This window comes from Scophthalmus maximus, chromosome 1 (genome assembly GCF_022379125.1).
Source record: "Scophthalmus maximus strain ysfricsl-2021 chromosome 1, ASM2237912v1, whole genome shotgun sequence".
Classification (NCBI taxonomy): domain Eukaryota; kingdom Metazoa; phylum Chordata; class Actinopteri; order Pleuronectiformes; family Scophthalmidae; genus Scophthalmus; species Scophthalmus maximus.
The window spans coordinates 10,040,841-10,059,012 of NC_061515.1; the positions used below are offsets into that span (position 1 = coordinate 10,040,841).

Consider the following 18,172-nt stretch of genomic DNA (forward strand, 5'->3'; position numbering starts at 1 on the left):
ACTACCACCCGTCTACTTTATATGCACTTGTCCTGCAGGTGTTTTGTGAAAGCACATTCAAATGTTTTGTTTTGAATAAAAAAAATGTGACTGAATTTTTATTTTTGTCTTCTGCAGGCATATGTGCGGCCAGTCCTGGCAGGACGTTTCTGATGATGTTTCCCCCTCATAATGACCCAGCAGCAAATGTTAGCCATCAAGTAACAATCATCGCCACTGGTGTTTGGACCTCAGTCACTGTTAAGGTTCTGGAAACCAGCTTTGTGCGACGCATTGTCCTCTCTGCTAGTCAGTCAAAAACAATACACCTGCCATTGTCTGTGGGAACGGCCAGTGCTCGCTCCCCCTACCTCCTCAGTGTGATGTCTGTGAAGCCCGTTTCAGTCCTTGCCTCATTCTGCACCCAGACTGGCTGTGACCATAGCCTGCTCCATGATGTGTCCGCCTGGGGGACCCACTACTATCCCGTTACTCCTCAGTTCCCTAACCAGACTGCTGTCAGCCATATGGTGATCACCAGCGCAGACCATGAGACATCGGTGGAAGTCCTCCTCTCGGGGGAAGTGCTCTTTAATGGCAATATGTATCCCAGTGGTAGTGTCCTTAAATTGAACATTGGTTCATTGCAGAGTGTTTACCTCAAGAGCAACACCAGCCTTTCTGGCTCAGAGTTAAATTCCCAAGAAGCTGTGGGTGTTGTGGTTGGTTTCACCTGCTCCAAACACAGACCTGGGGATTGTGTGTATGGATTTGCAGAACTGAAACCAGTCTCTCGGTGGGGTGTTGATTACGTTCTCCTTCCCTTTGTAAACACAGAAAGGAGTTCCAGTGTCATGTTGGCAATGGCGACTATCAACTCTAATCTGAACATCACCACCAGCACCGGACAAAATAATTTGTCTCTAGTCGGTGGTGTTATGAAGGTCATCCCAGTTTTGACCTCAGATAAAATCCACATTACTAGCGACAATCCTCTTCAAATTATTAACTTCAGATATGACGATGGACAGAGGTTTTCAACACTAACCGTACTCCCGTCTGCAGAGGATATCTGCCAGTCTGTACCTATATTTGATTCAGGTGATATGGATCTGCAGGAAGATAACCGTGCTCACACAGGAGATTTGAAGTCTGGTGTTAAATTCTCCCAGAAGGCCCACTTAACTCAGCCGTCTGATAATGCAGAGCTCAGTCCTGCTCAAACAGACACAGATGTGGGGCGTTACCTGAGTGCCATGAACAAACTACACTCAGCAATGTGTGAGAAAAGTATGTATTGAACCTTTTAGCGCAATATTGCATGGTTAATTGTTTGGACATTTGGTGATTGTGTTAATCTATGACACTAACATATAGTTGTAAACGTCTTCTTATATTTCAGCAGCAGCTTCTTGTGAAGAGATGCATTGTGGTCACCAACAGAAGTGCTTTTTCAAAGATGGCAAACCACTCTGTTCTTTGGAAACTAAAATATGCTCTGCATGGGGTTACTCTTATTACCGCATGTTTGACGGAAGAGATTTTGTCCTACATGGAAACTGTAACTACACTTTAGTTCAGACTGCCTGTACAGGCTTAAACGCATCTGTTCCACTGCAGATCAACATAGCCAGAGCATATTTGAACAGTGCCACTGTCTCTGCCATTCACACAGTGAAGATAAGCATCCAGGGATTTAATATCTCTATAGTTAAAGGTGCCAAAAATCATGTTTGGGTGAGTGCAGTAAACATATTTAAATTGAATAGACACTTTTGTAATGGTTTTATGTATTAATGCACATTGTTGTATTTTAACTCCATAGATTAATGGACAGAAGAAGAACCTGCCCCTGACACTGGGAAATGGGTCCATGAACTTTTATCCAAGTGGCTCCAGTGTCGTCTTGGAGACTAACTTTGGCCTGACTCTGCAGTATGACTGGAAGCACCATGTTCAGGTTGAAGTTGGCCCAGAGCTGTATGGAGGCGTGTGCGGCTTGTGTGGGAATGCTAATCACAACTCCTCAGGTGGCGTCATTGCCTCTAATGGCTCTGAGACCCAGACTGTGGATTTTCCTCTTCCTTGGGTGGTGAGCGCTGATGCAGGTTACTGCATTGAGGATTGCGGCAGTGGTGGCTCATGTCCAGTGTGCACTCAAAGCCAAACCAAATCTTTTCCTGCCACTAAAGGCATCTCCCTTGAGAATAGCTGCACTCTACTACAAAGAAGTGATGGACCTTTTGCAGATTGTCATTCATATATTGACACTGAGCCATTTGTTACTAGTTGTGTAAACAGCCTGTGTGTCAGTAGAGTTGCATCTTCCATGTGCATGGTCTTGGCGGCCTATGCCAACACCTGCCAGAGGCTTGGGGCCAGAGTCCAAAACTGGAGAACCATCACCAAATGTAGTGAGTCTTTTTATTTATTTTTATTTTCAATTTTATGTAAATTGTTCTTGAAAGGAAAAAAAAAATACTTGTATGTTCTTTTCACAGCAATGGCCTGTCCTATGAACAGCCACTATGAGATCTGTGGTTCTGCCTGCCCTGCCACCTGCGGTAACCCAGAGGCCCATCGGAATTGCACTCAGCCTTGTGTGGAATCCTGCCAGTGCAACGGGGGATATTTACTGAGTGGTGGGGAGTGTGTCCCACATAGCAAGTGTGGTTGTCTTCACCAAGGTTCCTACTATCTCCCCAAGGAGATCTTCTGGGTTGACGAGCATTGCCAGGAAAAATGTGTCTGCCAGCCTAACTCCAAGAAGATCATGTGTGCTCTGTCTCGTTGCCAAAATGGGGAAGTGTGCAAGGTTCTGAATGGAGTCTTGGGCTGTCACATGGACGGGCCTGGGCTATGCATAGCCAAAGGAGATCCTCACTATACCACCTTTGATGGACGCAACTTTGATGTCTATGGCAACTGTAGTTACCTACTCACTTCTCACTGTCCCACTTGGGGAGACTTTGAAGACTTCAATGTGGAGGTGCCGAACCAGATGAAGGATGCTACCAATGTTTCCTTTCGGCGTGTTAAAATTATGGTCTCTGGTTACTCCATTGAGTTGTCAAATGACTGGAGTAACAGGGTCATGGTATGTTTATTTAGTTGCCATTAGTACTTTTAGAAAAATATTTTAAAAAATTCCACTTGCAATGTAAAGATTACCCCCCCCCGCCTTGTTTCAGGTAAATGGTCTGCTCCTTCGTCTTCCATCTGTGTTGAGCCGAGGCAAAGTAAAGCTGTTCAAGACTGGACTCTCAAAGTGCATGGAGACTGACTTTGGACTTGTTGTGACGTACAGCCCTGAGATCCTGACTGTCAAAATGCCAAAGATCTTCTCTGGTAATCTCTGTGGACTGTGTGGGAACTTTAATGCTAATCCAGAAGACGATCTGATGCTTGATGATGAATCTGATATCTCTGAGGCCATTAAGTACTGGCAAACCAGCAAAGAATGCGTGGATGTGCCTATTGACACCTCAGTTTGCAATTCACAAGATATGGCTCTTTATCAGGGTAAAGATTTCTGTGGCAGGTTACTGGATAAAGAAGGAGCGTTCCAGAGCTGCCATAAAACAGTTGATCCACAAGATTTCTATGATGACTGTATTCATGATCTTTGTCACGGTAACCAGACTACCCTGTGCCAAATTCTGTCCGGGTATGTTGCTGTGTGTCAAGAAGTGGGAGCTATAATAGATGAATGGAGGGCCTCAACCTTTTGTGGTAAGTAACCAGAGTGAATGCCATTGTTTTTCTAATGTACACAATAGAAACAATTTTAGAATGAAAGTTTTTTTTTTTGTTGTTTTTTTCCTTTCTCTTTAGATCTCTCTTGTCCACCTAATAGTGAATACCAACTTTGCTCCAGTCACATCTCCAACTGTTTGGAAAGTCCAAGTCCTCGAGAAGTGAGATGCAAAGAGGGCTGTTTCTGCAGACCTGGGTTTTTCTATAGTGGTGACCCATGTGTACCCGACTCTGAGTGTGGCTGCATTTACAATGGGGTCTACCATGAAATTCATGAGAGCTTCTACCCCGATGAGGGCTGTCAGCAGCACTGTAGTTGTGTGGGCCACAACACGGTGCAGTGCACCAACAACACGTGTCCAAACGGAACAAATTGTGCCATCCGAGATGGTCACAGAGCATGCCATGCACCACAACCTTTTAAATGCTCAGTCATGGGTGGTAGACACTTCAGGAACTACGATGGCCATAGCTTTGACTTTAATATGGGAAACTGCCGTTATGTTCTCTCCCAGACTTGTGATGGGGAAGAATCTGACCCCATTATTGTTATTATTCAGCAAGGACGGCTTTACCTGAGGATCCGTGGAGTGAACATATCATTGGAGATGGAGCATTTAGGCAAAGTAAAGGTAAGGAGTAGCACATTTACAAACACACTGTTCAGTGTGCTTTGGTTGTAACTATAACATATTAACTTTTCAGATTGATGGTGCTCTGTGGGGTCTTCCTGTCCAACTGGATCATGTATTAATACTCCGTTCTGGCTTGCTGACTCGTGTTGTTGTAGACACTGGGGTTTCTGTCAATTATGGAGGACCTAATCTGATACAAGTAGTAATTCCTGCTGCTCATAAAAAAATGTGTGGCTTGTGTGGAAACATCAGTGCTGTTGCTCCACATGACAAACTGAGTCTGAATGGAAGCCTTGCAAATAATATTTCTAGATTTGCATCTTCCTGGTCACTTTCACCACCTGGAGTAAACTGCTCTGAAGAATGTGTCCTCTGTTCAGTGTGCAACTCTACCATGGCAGCTGAATTTGCATCCGATAACATCTGTGGCACGCTGCTTTCTCCCACAGGATCCTTTAGTGGATGCCACTCCACTGTGGACCCAGAGCCCTTTTTTAAGAACTGTGTGAATGACTTGTGTCTGTCTAATGGGAATGAAGAATTATTTTGCAGTAGTTTGAGTGAATACACTTTTGAGTGCCAGGGGGCAGGAGCTGAAGTCAAACATTGGAGGAGTGAGAAGTGCTGTGAGTATTATGAATATTGACTCCACATGTGTTGTTTCATTAGTATTATGGTGTGCCAGTAAATCACAAGTCTGCACATATGCTTCTGTTGTCCTGTGAGAACTCTGGCAAGCTCTGTACAATGAAGTTGAAAGATTGATGTAAGGCTAGCTGAACTCTGCACAGTATCTAAACCCCCCCCCCCCCCCCCCCCCCCCACAGCCCTCTCATGCCCTGAAAACTCTTACTACAGTATATGTGTCAGTGCGTGCCCTGAGTCCTGTGGTATTTCATCTGATATCCACTGTCCATGGCCCTGTTATGAGGGATGTCCATGTAAGCCTGGATACATGCAGACTGGACGTGGCTGTGTCAGAGCTGAGCAATGTGGCTGTTTCTACCAGGGGCATTACTATGAGGTAAGTACCTACACATCACTTGGCGTATAACATCTACAAGTACATTTTTTCTTCATCATGGCAATAAATGTGTGATTATTTTTATATTAATGCAGTGAAACCTCACACATGGCTTGGGATCCACCCTATATATTGCTGCTTTGTCTGACTTCTGTTAAATCAGTTTATTTCCCTGAGGGTGTCCCATGTAACACATTTACATGTGACCCGACTGCAGCGTCGGTTAAAAACATGTTGCCACAGCTGAGCTAAACACGTGATATATTTTGGTAATTCTTTGCACCGTTAGTGACTCATTAATGTCTTCCTCAATTATGCCTCACCTGAGTGTGACACAACTAATCACAAAATCCTAGGCCTTTGTGTTATCCTGGGTTGTTGTATGGCTTGGTGTTTACAGAATGGTTGGGTAACACGAACCAAAAGTGAGTCACTGTTTTTTCTCTAGATTGGGGAGATATTGTTGACTGACGGATGCTCGGAGCAGTGTAACTGCTCCGACACTTCCACCATGTGCTGTGTGCCAGCCATTTGCCCGGAGGGTGAGAGTTGCACCCTTAACAATACTTGGGGCTTTGCAAGGAAAGGTAGGCTCAGCTGGTTCTGCTGGGTTAGGTGACATTTTCTCACAAGCTAACTGTCTTCACTCAACTGCAACACCCACTGGTTGTACATTATCAAATTTTGTCACTTAGATTAATTTTTTCCACCTCATACACACCACAAAAGTGTGTTGTTGTTTTTTCCAGTGTCCTGTCATTTTGTAGTAATGTACTCCTGTCTGCCTGGTGGCTTCAGAATGATTGCACTGCTTCTCAGTCACAAATGATAATGTACCCTTTTTCCCCCCATTATTTAATTTGGCCTTGTGGAAGGCATTTAAAAGTAATGTTACAGAAGACGTCTCCAGCTGCACGTGGCTTGTGTCTAAGCTGCCATTAATATACTATTTTCACCCATATTTATTTCAGCTGATGATTACAAAAACTGTGAGAATGGAGAGACATGTGGTGACCAGAGCCAACCTCAGCAAACCCAGTGTTGGGTGATGGAAGGCGCTCACTTCTACACTTTCGATGGGAAGACATTTGAATTCCAAGGAAACTGTACCTACACTCTGGTCCATTTACTGAATGACGCCTGTGAGAATAATACAGTTTGGATTGGGGTACAGAAAGACACATCTCTCAACGAGTCTTCATCTCTTAAAGCTATTCATGCCAAAGTGGCTAAAGACAATATTACTATCTACAGAGGGGAAAAAGGCTATGTTTGGGTAAGTTTGAATTTGGACATGGAGAAATTGCCACATTACCGATCAAGCCAAACTGTCACTTTGCGATTTAACTCTCAAAGGATCTTTGTAAGAAATGATGTCATCATCCTGTGACGATGTGTAGGTTTTGGCAATACACAGTAGTAATACAATCTGTTTGTGTTCTCTGCAGATAAATGGTGAAAAAAGGCCACTCCCTGTGACTCTACAGTTTGGACTGGTGAAGATCAATCAAAGTGGCATGTTTGTTGTTATGGATACTAATCAGGGCATCCAAATTAAGTATGACTGGTCTCAAATTGCCACCATCCTCCTTTCCAATGCAGCAGAAGTACGTGGTATGTGTGGGAATAACAATGGCATCAAAGATGATGACCTCAGGACCCCACAAGGTGAGGCTGTTGATGCTACCACCTTTGGCTGGAGTTGGAGAGTTCCTGATCTGGAAGCTCAGTGTATAGCAGATTGTGGAGCTGCGTGCCCACACTGTTCATCTGACCAGCTACATGAGAAAAATGTTGCCAGTCAATGGATTTCACTGCATGAGTACATTTGGTCACCACAAAATCCTTTCTACTCCTGCTGGGAAGTTGTAAACTACACAGAAATATCCACAGGAGTAAGCATATTTGATCTGTGCTCCAGTAATGACACGCAGAAGACTCTCTGCCTAATCTTGGAGGCCTATGCTGCTGCCTGCCGCAATGCTCAGATCCAGATCAGAGAGTGGAGGAACAGCACCTTCTGCTGTAAGCAAAATTGTTACAGTAAAGCTCATCTATAAACTAGTTGCTTCTAATTTTAAAATGTCATACAATTAAATACAAAAATAATTGCTTGTCTTATATCTTAATTTTTAAGTGCACATTTGCATTCACACATAGCAGTGAAATGCTCCTGAATACCATTGTTTTAATTGGTGCCAATCCTACTTATAATACTTTGACTCTATTGTTGTTGATTCTTGTCTCCTATCAGCCATGACTTGCCAACTCAATAGCCATTATGAGTCCTGTGGCACAGCCTGCCCTGCCACCTGTGAGAACCAGTTAATTTCAAGCCCCTGCTCCTTGGCCTGTGTGGAGACCTGCCAGTGCAACTCGGGGTTTGTCCAGGATGGCGACACTTGTGTCCCCTTGTCCCAGTGTAACTGCACACACAATGGCCACAGTTACCACAGCAACCAGACCTTCTGGGCAGATGAGGAATGCACTGAATGGTGTGTTTGTGACCCCCACACCCACCAGACGCGGTGCCATTCCGATTCCTGTGGTCCTGATGGATACTGCGCTCTTCAAAATGGAGTCAGAAGCTGTGTGCCACTTCTGCAGCGGAGATGCATGTACACGGGGCATCATGTGTCCACCTTTGACCACTATGACTATGATTTGCATGGCACTTGTCAGTACCAGTTACTGGGCATATGTGGACAGCAACAAGGACTAAATGCCATTCAAGTTCATACACAGACTGATGGACACACAGATTCAAAACTTGGTGTCCTGATAAATGTGAGTGGTGTGCTTGTGAAGCTGAACAGCAAAGACACTGAGAACATTGAGGTAAGTGCAAGTATCTTGTTTTTGTGCATTTCTTACCTTTTTATTTTAAATGTCATGTCACACAAAGTAAGTTTGACATTGTAATAGGTCACAAATAATCTAATAATTAAACCAAACCTGACAAAGATTCGTTTTGAAAACGTGTTGCACTTGGCTGACTTTCAAATGTAATTTTTGCACCCCCTACAGGTTGACGGTGTCAAGAGGAACATGCCGTATCATTTGAGCTCTACTGCACTAGCGTTCTCTTTGGGGCTGCACACTTACATCTACACAGACATAGGCTTTGAATTTAGTCTCAGTATAGAGGGAATAGTTGGCATTAGTCTCTCCCATAAATATGCTAATGCTACTTGTGGACTGTGTGGCAACTTCAACTCTAATCCAGTCGATGACCTCACAGCAAATGACACACAGGAGCAACTCAGTCCTGAGAATTTTGGAAAAGCTTGGCGAAGTGGGCAGAATCCTTGGTGTGTGGAGGGCTGTCTAGGCGGAAGTTGTCCAAAGTGTTCATCTGAGCGTCTGGCCCACTTCGCTGACCCGAAGGCTTGCGGGAAAATGCTGCAGGTTAATGGACCATTCAGACACTGCCATGCCAAAGTGGACCCCTCCAGCTTTTACAAGCGCTGTGTCAGTGACTTGTGTCTTCATGGAGGTCTCCAGCCTGCACTGTGTCACTCCCTGGCAGACTATAGTGCTGTCTGTCTTTCCCACAAGGCTACAGTTTACGCCTGGAGGAGTCCTGGATTCTGCTGTGAGTGTTAATTTACTCCCAGCTCTGTTGTGCCAGTGAATTAAATTAATATCCCCTACAGTGGTAACTTTGTGCTGTTTGAAGTTCAGCATCATCACACACCAAATGAAATATGGGGAGTTTTGCAGATGGCCTGTGCAAGTACACATTTCATCATGCTCAGGTTCTTCATACTCATATTGATCACATAACATGAGAAAACAGATGAGTGAATGTTTACATTCAAATAAGATGAGTTCCCTTGTGTATTTATTGCAAGTTAAAATTCTTAGAATGTTTGAAAGCAGTGTGCTGTGACTCATTGGTATTGAGGCCACAACCTTTAGGATGCTATTGGACCACTAGATGGTACTAATGCATCATTGGTCAACCGTAAATTTTACTGCATTTCCCCTGTCTTTCTGCCCTTAGCAACCAATGTATTTTTCTCTCTACAGACCTGTCCTGTCCCTCCAGTACCATTTACAACACAAGCTCTGTTGCTGTTCACCTCTGCCTCGGCTGGCAAAACAACACTGTAGAGATGCCTCGTAACACTGGGGAGAACTGCCACTGTGAGGAGGGGCTAGTTCACAGTGGCAGCCGCTGTGTCTATCCAGAAAACTGTGGCTGCTTTCACCGTGGAGAGTACCTCAGGGCAGGACAAGAGGTGTCTACATGCAAACAAAGCTGTTTATGTCATACTGGGGGACACATGACTTGTCATAATGTCTCCTGTGGAGAGAATGAAGAGTGTAAGCTTGTTAGGGGAGTTCAAGGTTGCCACCCCAAACCCAAAGTGGCCCACTGCTCAGTTGACGGATCCCAATACACCACATTTGATGGACGGACATTTGAATTTCACGGTTCATGTAACTACACTCTAGTGCAGATGTGCTCTCTCAAGAACCTGGACGTGGAGCCTGTTGTGATTTCTGCACAGGGCAATGGCATTGAAGGAAGGCAGATCTACCTGCAAGTCAATAATACGTATTTTCATACATCAACAGCTTTTGCTGGAAAAATTCAGGTAATATATGGAAAAAATTCAGAACCTTCAACATTACTTATTGTCCATCATTTAACATGCATTATAATGTTGTAATATGTAAAATGTGAACAATTTTTCCCAGGTAAATGGAGTTTATGAGAATCTGCCATTCTCCCAGAACAATGTCACTGTACATCAGAAAAATGGATGGATAATCATCAAGACCCCACAGTCACTTGAGCTTATTTCAGACCTACAATACCACATTCTGGTCAAGATCCCTGACATTTACCACCAGACTACCTGTGGCCTTTGTGGAAACTACAATGATAATCCCTTAGATGACCTGCAGCTGCCCAATGGCACCATGATCTCTGATCTTGACATTTTTCCGCCATCATGGAAGCTGTCTAATATCGAATCATCCTGCAGCGACAAGTGTAACAGCAGCTGTCAACTCTGCCAGACCCCTGTGCCAGAGTACAGCTCTGACCTGTACTGTGGCCTCCTCACCCACCCAAGGGGACCATTCTCCTCTTGTCACCGTTTGGTGCATCCACAGAAATACCACTCGCTCTGCATGAAAAATCTTTGCATTGCAAAGGGACAGTCCCAGGTCCTATGTGACGCACTGTGGACTTATGGTGCAGCATGTACGGAAGCGGGAGGGATCGCTGACCTTTGGACAAACACTACAGGCTGTGGTAAGTCTTGGTCCATTTTTATTTTTTTGATTAAATGAAAATTGTATTGCTTTCAAAACGTAAAATACAGAATAACTGAATGACACTTGTTTTATTCTGCAGCTTATCAATGTCCTCAATTCAGCCACTACAGCCATTGTGCCAATGCTTGCTCTTCATTGTGTCCTGAGATAATCCCGGCAGTGCAGTGCCCCAGAGACTGTGAGGAAGGTTGCAAGTGTGATTCTGATCACCTTTTTGATGGACATGCCTGTGTACCAGCTGAGCAGTGTGGCTGTGTACAGGATGGGAGGAGGTTTAAGGTCAGGAAGTGTTGCCTTTATCTGCCTTACACTTTTACCTGGATTATGAATTATCTCATATTATTTTTCATTAAAACATTCAAATTTTGTTCCATGTCTTTATTTTTCCATTTTAAGGCCTCTGAGAGCAAACTCCTCCAAAACTGTACTGTTAACTGCACCTGTGGGCCTCCTCTCGTCTGTGAGAAATACTCATGTCCACCACTGCACAGTTGTGCAGTGTTGGATGGAATCATGGGCTGCCACAAGGATGGTGAGCATTTAAGCTCGAAAAAAATATCCTGATTTGCTTGGCTGTGCATTATTACTTCTGTAATTCAAATTGGTTGTTTTGTTTTTTTTCTCTGAGCAGAGCAGATCCCAGATCCATGTGAGGGAAAATGTGATGAAACGGAGAAATGTTCCCTGACCCATGGTGTCCCTGTCTGTGAGAGCCATCGGGGTCTGTGTTGGACCTGGGGAGGACAGCACTACCACACCTTCGATGGGCTGAGCTATGACTTTAAGGGTACCTGTACCTATCTGCTCGCAGGCAGCAAAGGGTCAGCGTGTGGTCTGACACCCTTCAGTGTGTCAATTAAAAATTACTGCAAAGACAAGAGCGCTGCATCCCGCACACAGATGGTGGCTGTACAAGCTTATGGCTTCCACATCAAGCTCAGTAGTAGTGAAAAGGGCAGTTTACATGTAAGTAAATACCAGTTTCTGAATGAAAATGCAGATTTTTGAACTATCCCTGATGAGTCTCCCATTCATTTTCAGGTTAATGGTCTGGTGACGTACATTCCTGTTACTCTGCTGGGGGGTAAGATCCAGGTCTCTTACAAGGATGGCAAAACTCTACTGAAAACTGACTTTGGGATGCGTGTAGTCTTTGGGTGGAACTCCACAGTTGTTACTCTGGATCCACGCTACAAGGGCAAAGTGTATGGCCTTTGTGGTAATTTTAATGGTGATCTTAAAGATGAGTATCCTGTAGCTACACCTGGTTCCCCTCCCATTAAGACAAGTGTGGAGCTTGCTCAGGCTTACCAGCTCTCTGATGCGGACCGAGACTGTGGTACTGGTTGTGAGCAGAAACTCGATGTAACTCCACTACCAGCACACAATGTGTCTGACGTCTCTAGTCACAGACTCTGTGAAGTGCTCACGGATCAGAATGGTCCATTGGCCAACTGTCGTAGTCGTGTAAATCCTGATTCTTTTTATGAAAGTTGTTTGGAAGACCATTTGAATAATGGACTGTCAGAAGTTGCTCTTGACCAGGCCATACAGTCCTATTCCATCGTCTGTGAAGAATCCAGGGTTATATACTCTGATAAAGTCATAGCAGGTAAGAACTCTTGAGTTCAATATATTTTAGTTTAGAATGATGACTATTCTAGTAAAATCTATTTAATGCTCTTCCAATTATCATTTCAGTGCACTGTCCTCCAAACAGCCACTACAAGACCTGTGGCTCAGCCTGTCCTCCATTATGTGAATTCAATGCCACCGTCTGTAATAAGGCGTGTGTTCAGGGCTGCTTCTGTAACCCCGGCTTCATCAGGAGTCCACGGGGCTGTGTTCATCCACATCAGTGTGGCTGCACAGACTCTAGAGGCGAATACCACAGCCTCAACTCCACTTTCTGGATTCCAGACAACTGCGGGCAACTCTGTATTTGCGGACCGGCTCCTGGAGAGGTCCACTGCCGTCCGGCCCAGTGTCCCAGAGGAATGGTCTGCAAGCAGCTCCATCACAAGAGGATGTGTCAACCCAAAAACCCCAAGAACTGTACCATTGTTACCGGGTTGCATTTTACAACTTTTGATGGACATTATTTTGACTTCAGAGACAAATGTGCATATTCATTAGTTCAAACTAACTCCAGCCCAATGGGGCTAACACCATTCCGTATCACTATCTCTGATGCAAGTTGCCAAAAAAGACTTTTTCATAGTCTTACTTTAACTCTCTCAATCTATGGTTTGGAAGTAGTGATAAGAAAAGATGACCCAGGAAAGGTTTTGGTAAGTATTTTGCGAGGTCTTGTTGATGGACATAAAAACAGATGATTTCATGTAATCAGCCTGTTTCTTTTCATTCTCAGGTTGATGGACAATATAAGCACTTGCCATATTCTCACCAGACGGGCCATTTAAATGCTTACCACACACCTTCATCTATCATCATTCACACTGATGTGGGATTACAGCTAATTGTCCACAACAGCAGATCTCTGATGGTTATCCTCCCCAGCAGTTATGGCTCATCAGTCTCTGGGCTTTGTGGAAATGCTAACAATGACCCTCATGATGACCAAATGATCTCCACTGAAGAGCTTGCCCACAGCTGGAGGTCTGGGGGAGCAGAGACCTGTAGGTCCAACTGTTCCTCTGGACTGAAGCATTGTCCTGTTGAGGCACAGAAGCCCTTTGAAGGCAGTGGTTTTTGTGGGGTGTTGTTGAACAAGCTAGGGCCATTTGCAGACTGTGCCTCTGTGTTAAGTCCCAAGCCTTACTTTGACAGCTGTGTAGCAGATTCCTGCTCTTTTCATGGACACTACTCAGCACTCTGCAACTCCATTGCATCTTTTGCAGCTGCCTGCCAAGCAGCTCAGCTGCCCGTCAGACAGTGGAGGAGTGACACTTTCTGTGGTGAGTATATAATTTGGTCTGTTTCTTAAAATTACTTTTTTTTGGTAGGACAGCAAACACCTCATAGCTGATTATGGATTCAGACTCAGACATTTAATTTCTAATTTCTGCTCTATCAGGGTTTAGAGCTGTGAAATGGCAAATACATGAGGGCTCACTTGTTGACTATGCAAGGCAGCAATCATTGAACTCATGGGAAATGCAAACAATTATCCTTTAATCCTTAACAATAAAACGGGAATGACACAAGAGGCCTGGAACAGCACACTACACCTTAAGTGAATCAAGAGCAAGTTTCTGTATGTAGCTACTCAAAGGAATTTTTTTTCAATGATATTTGATTTGACCTTTCATCAGTATTTTGCTTAGAAATGGAAGAGCCAAACTAATTTTCAAGCCTTTCAGTAGCCACAGAAATTTGCTTCTCACAAGGTTCGTCCCTTCTTAATTTTAAAATTTTGAGTCTCTGTGTCGTTGAAACACGTTTATATCAATTAAATCACTGGGTTGAAAGTTAAGCGCTGTGAATGTAATGGAGAAAATTTAACAGAATTATGGAGGATGGAAGTATACAGATTGTGTTTAGTTGGTATATAAGAATATAGGGCATCTTTATTTTTACTTTATTATTCTCTGCTTCTGTTAATTCCGTGGTATATTACTGAAGACGTAATATATAATGTCTTATGATATTGACAGAGGTTACTTTTTGATGTACACCTGCAATCCTTGTGGAAAATTAATAATAGTAAAAATATGGACATCTTATAAGTTGAAGTCAGACTTTTTTTTTTGTTTTGTTTACCATCTCTTCCTAGGTATGCCATGCCCTAAGAATAGCCACTATGAGCTGTGTGGACCTCGGTGTCCTGTTGTGTGTGCTGAGCGTTCCTCTCCGGCAAACTGTGGTGGAGGTTGTGAGGAGGGTTGCCAGTGTGACCCTGGCTATCTCCTGAGTGACGGCATGTGTGTGCTGATTTCGGACTGTGGCTGCATGCATGAGGGACAATATCATCCTGCTAGCAACTTCAATTCTGAGGAAAGCTGCCAAACATGCAACTGTAAAAGAGGAGAAGTGACCTGCAGCCCCATGGAAAGCTGTTCAGGAAAGGATGGCCTTGTTTTGCAGCACGGGGTGTGCCAGGTTTTTGCTGGCTTCGGCTACATCACTTTTGATGGCGTCTTTCTTCCTCACCACGGTGCTTGTACCTATGTTGTATCAGCCCTCTACTCTAAAGCCATACTTGACTACTCTCTGCTACTTAGCTTTACAAAGGACAGTCATGGCATTTTCACAATCAGCAGAGTGGTATTTAATTTGCTCTCATTGGAAGTGTCAGTGGACCCTGAGACACAATGGAAAATACAAGTAAGTTTTTCTGTCTGTGTTTGTGTTAAAGCTGCGAAGAGTTTATAGAATCCATTTTTAAACTGGTGTCTGTTCTTTCAGGTGAATGGAGAGGAACGCAGCGTGCCTTTTGACAATGGAGAACTTTCAGCACACAAAGTTGGCAACAGACTGATTATTGTCACACCATCTGGGGTGGGAATTGACTTGTCCTCTACCCAGTACCTCAGGTTAACTGTACCACAGGTATATGACGCAACACCTTCAGGCCTCTGTGGGAACTTCAATGGAGACAAGTATGATGACATGGCACTGAGAAATGGTCACCTGACTGAAAGCTTTGCAGACCTCCTGCACAGCTGGGCAGTAGAAGCTCCTGGACAGCATTGCCGTGACATTTGTGGGCGGGAATGTGATGAGTGCACCCTGTCCTCGCGTGAAAGCAATACCTGTGATATCCTGTTGAACAGTAGTATAGAATTCAGCCATTGCTGGAACAGTGGTGTGGAGCGCAGCATTTACAGAGAGATGTGCATCAGGGCAGTGTGTGCTGGGGCAGAGCACACAGCGGCTTGTCTAGCACTGGAAGCATATTCTGCAACCTGCCAGGCTAAAGGAATACCAGTCGGGCCATGGAGAGAGAGCTCTCGTTGCTGTGAGTGAATTACATTACATTCATTTAGCAGACGCTTTTGTCCAAAGAGACTAAAAATTTTCTAAAAAAAGTTTAAATTAATATTTTAACCATAGTTACTTTAAATTAATGGTAAATGGTCCACGCTGAATGATATGTATATTTTCCCACCAGCTCTCCAGTGTCCTGACAACAGCAGCTCAAGAGAGTGTGTTGATTCCAGCTCCAATTCATGCCCTGCTCTGCTTCAAACTGGTTCTTCAGCAACTGACTGTGCAGAAGGCTGTCAGTGCAGCAATGGAAATGTGTTTGAGGGAAACAAGTGTGTACCTTACTGGCAGTGTGGGTGTGTTCTCCAGGATCTATATATCAAGGTGAACATAAAGGCTTAATGCAGACCTTAAATGCTAAGCACGTTATCGCGGAAACATGTTATCTGTAATCTAAGGTCACATGCAGACGTTGTTTTCTCTATCCTTAGATGGATGAGAAGCTGTACACTCAGGACTGCACCCAGATATGCTGGTGCCACACTCTGGGTGGTGTGATATGTGAGGCGGCAGGCTGCAACCCAGGACAGCAGTGTCATCTAAAGAATGGTTTCTGGGGCTGTCATGATAGACCTGAAGTTTGTAAACTGTGGGACAGCCTCCAAATCTCCACACTTACTGGGCAGCAGCTGAGCTTGGAACCGGGGTTATCGTACAGTATAATGTCACTCTGCGATGACGCCAGTGCTCAGTGGTTCAGCCTGGTCTCTTACCATGGACCTTGTGGCAGCGTTCCCAGACTTGTCACCATGTTTCAGATCCTCCTGCACGGATCAACAGTTGCCATAGAGGAGGGAACAGTAAAGGTATAACCCCATTAAGGATTTTGATGGCCATAAAGTGAAAACACTGAAATATTTGTCTTAACTGAACGTTGCATCCCACAGGTGAATGGACAATTGGTATCCCTCCCTCACACTTTGTCCTCAGGGTTGTCCCTGTCATCTGGTGTGAACCAGGACAAGTCAGAGGTCATAATCCTGAGGAGAGACACTGGGATGGACTCTGAGTTGGAGATAGAGATTGGTGTTACCATGATGACAGTTAAAGTGCCTCTATCGTACTCGGACAAATTGTGTGGTCTGTGTGGAAACCTCAATGACCTCCACTCACATAGTTCAGTCCAGTCATGGGCTCTCAGTGATTTTCCTGTCTGGTACGTTAGCCTCTATACAACAAGTAATTACTCTACATGTCTTATGAATAAGTCACTAATGAATTATATTTTCTTTTTTCACAGTGGCTTCCCAGGATGATAATTGACTGCTTGTCAATGTCCTGAGTAATGCATATTGGGGAATTCCTGTTTTTAAATACAAAAACACTTGAACAACTTTGTATAGTCTGTCATTTGAACTCTTAATGCATGCCCTCGCATGTTTTGCATAATACTGGCAGTGCTGTTATCACTTAGACCATACACTTTATTTAAACAAGGTCATCTCAGTTCAATGTGGATTACAATTAAACAAAGAGTAGAGGGCACACCTCAATCTAAATCTACAGTATGTATACAGTAACATAACCAGTCCTACTGTTGCCCTGCCCAAGGACTTCTGACCAAGTTAACACAAATCAAATATTTGAAAAAGACCCAATGCAAACTTTTTAGGGCAGTTATATTTACTTTCTCTGTATTACAAATGGTTGTTGCTCCCTCCACTACATACTGCATAGTGCACAAAACCAACAGAAGCTGCTACTTAAATACCAACTGCCAAAAATGTTATTTTAACTAAGATTGGATGGATCAGTTCAATGGAATTATTCATTCATGGTTCAAGCTTCACAAGAGGCACAGCTAGCATTACATTGCAAGCATTAGCTGGATTTAAGGACACCATATCAACGCGGGCAGAATTTAATTCGAGTAGAGCTTATAGGCTTTTTTTAACTGATAAAACAAATGACAAATACTAAGTTGCGGGAGAACATTTTGAAAGTAAAGTTAGTGAACAGTAAAGAGGAAAATAACATTTTACTGGAAATCTGTAAAATTATAGAAAGTTCTTCAAGAAACCAGCATATATTCTGTGATGTGAGATCCACAAATATTTTTTACGTTTCTTGAAACCCAACCCTATTATCAAACTAGCAACTCAAAGACTCTTGGGTAACTTTGAAGATAAGTTCTGATTTTGCTCTTATCACACACTTGCCTTGCCCAGCCCAAAATGTAGATTATTTGGTTACACCTGAATATACAGTAAAGCTGAATATAGGCAAATAAATCAAACTGACCGATATCATTCTGGTGTTCATCCATTGGCACTGGAATTTCTGCTGTTAAAGAAAAATAAGTAAAAATAGAACATGGCTGTTGATTAATTGTTACCAAAAACATTCGGTATGATTTCAAGAAATGACAGTGGGTTTGTGAGAAAATGGTTTTAAACAAAAGATGAATGACTCATCACATACTGTGGTAGGTGTTGTACCTCACACCAATGTCAACATACAGCAGGACCTATATGTCATTGCCAAGTTCTGCCTTAATTTGTTTTAGAGGAAGGTTTTTTTTTTCCCAGATAGCTGT

General features: G+C 43.6%; 2 protein-coding genes across 2 annotated transcripts; both read left to right on the forward strand.

Annotated features, from left to right (window-relative positions):
• The first annotated feature begins 1,965 nt into the window (after window positions 1-1,965).
• On the forward strand, window positions 1,966-4,564 carry LOC124850480 (IgGFc-binding protein-like). Its single transcript, XM_047333942.1, has 5 exons — window positions 1,966-2,393; window positions 2,481-3,076; window positions 3,171-3,711; window positions 3,814-4,367; window positions 4,526-4,564. The coding sequence occupies exons 1-5, from the start codon at window positions 2,309-2,311 to the stop codon at window positions 4,562-4,564; spliced, it is 1,815 nt and encodes a 604-aa protein (XP_047189898.1). The 5' UTR covers window positions 1,966-2,308.
• Window positions 4,565-5,225: 661 nt separating this feature from the next.
• Window positions 5,226-16,970, forward strand: LOC118312867 (IgGFc-binding protein). Its single transcript, XM_035637898.2, has 20 exons — window positions 5,226-5,394; window positions 5,843-5,981; window positions 6,366-6,670; window positions 6,843-7,419; window positions 7,649-8,232; window positions 8,422-8,989; window positions 9,427-9,998; window positions 10,102-10,663; window positions 10,766-10,965; window positions 11,083-11,218; window positions 11,318-11,652; window positions 11,728-12,298; window positions 12,388-12,977; window positions 13,058-13,604; window positions 14,423-14,973; window positions 15,055-15,607; window positions 15,761-15,960; window positions 16,068-16,442; window positions 16,524-16,792; window positions 16,877-16,970. Exons 1-20 carry the CDS (start codon window positions 5,326-5,328, stop codon window positions 16,890-16,892), a joined length of 7,719 nt encoding a protein of 2,572 aa, XP_035493791.2. The 5' UTR covers window positions 5,226-5,325; the 3' UTR covers window positions 16,893-16,970.
• The last annotated feature ends 1,202 nt before the right edge of the window (window positions 16,971-18,172 follow it).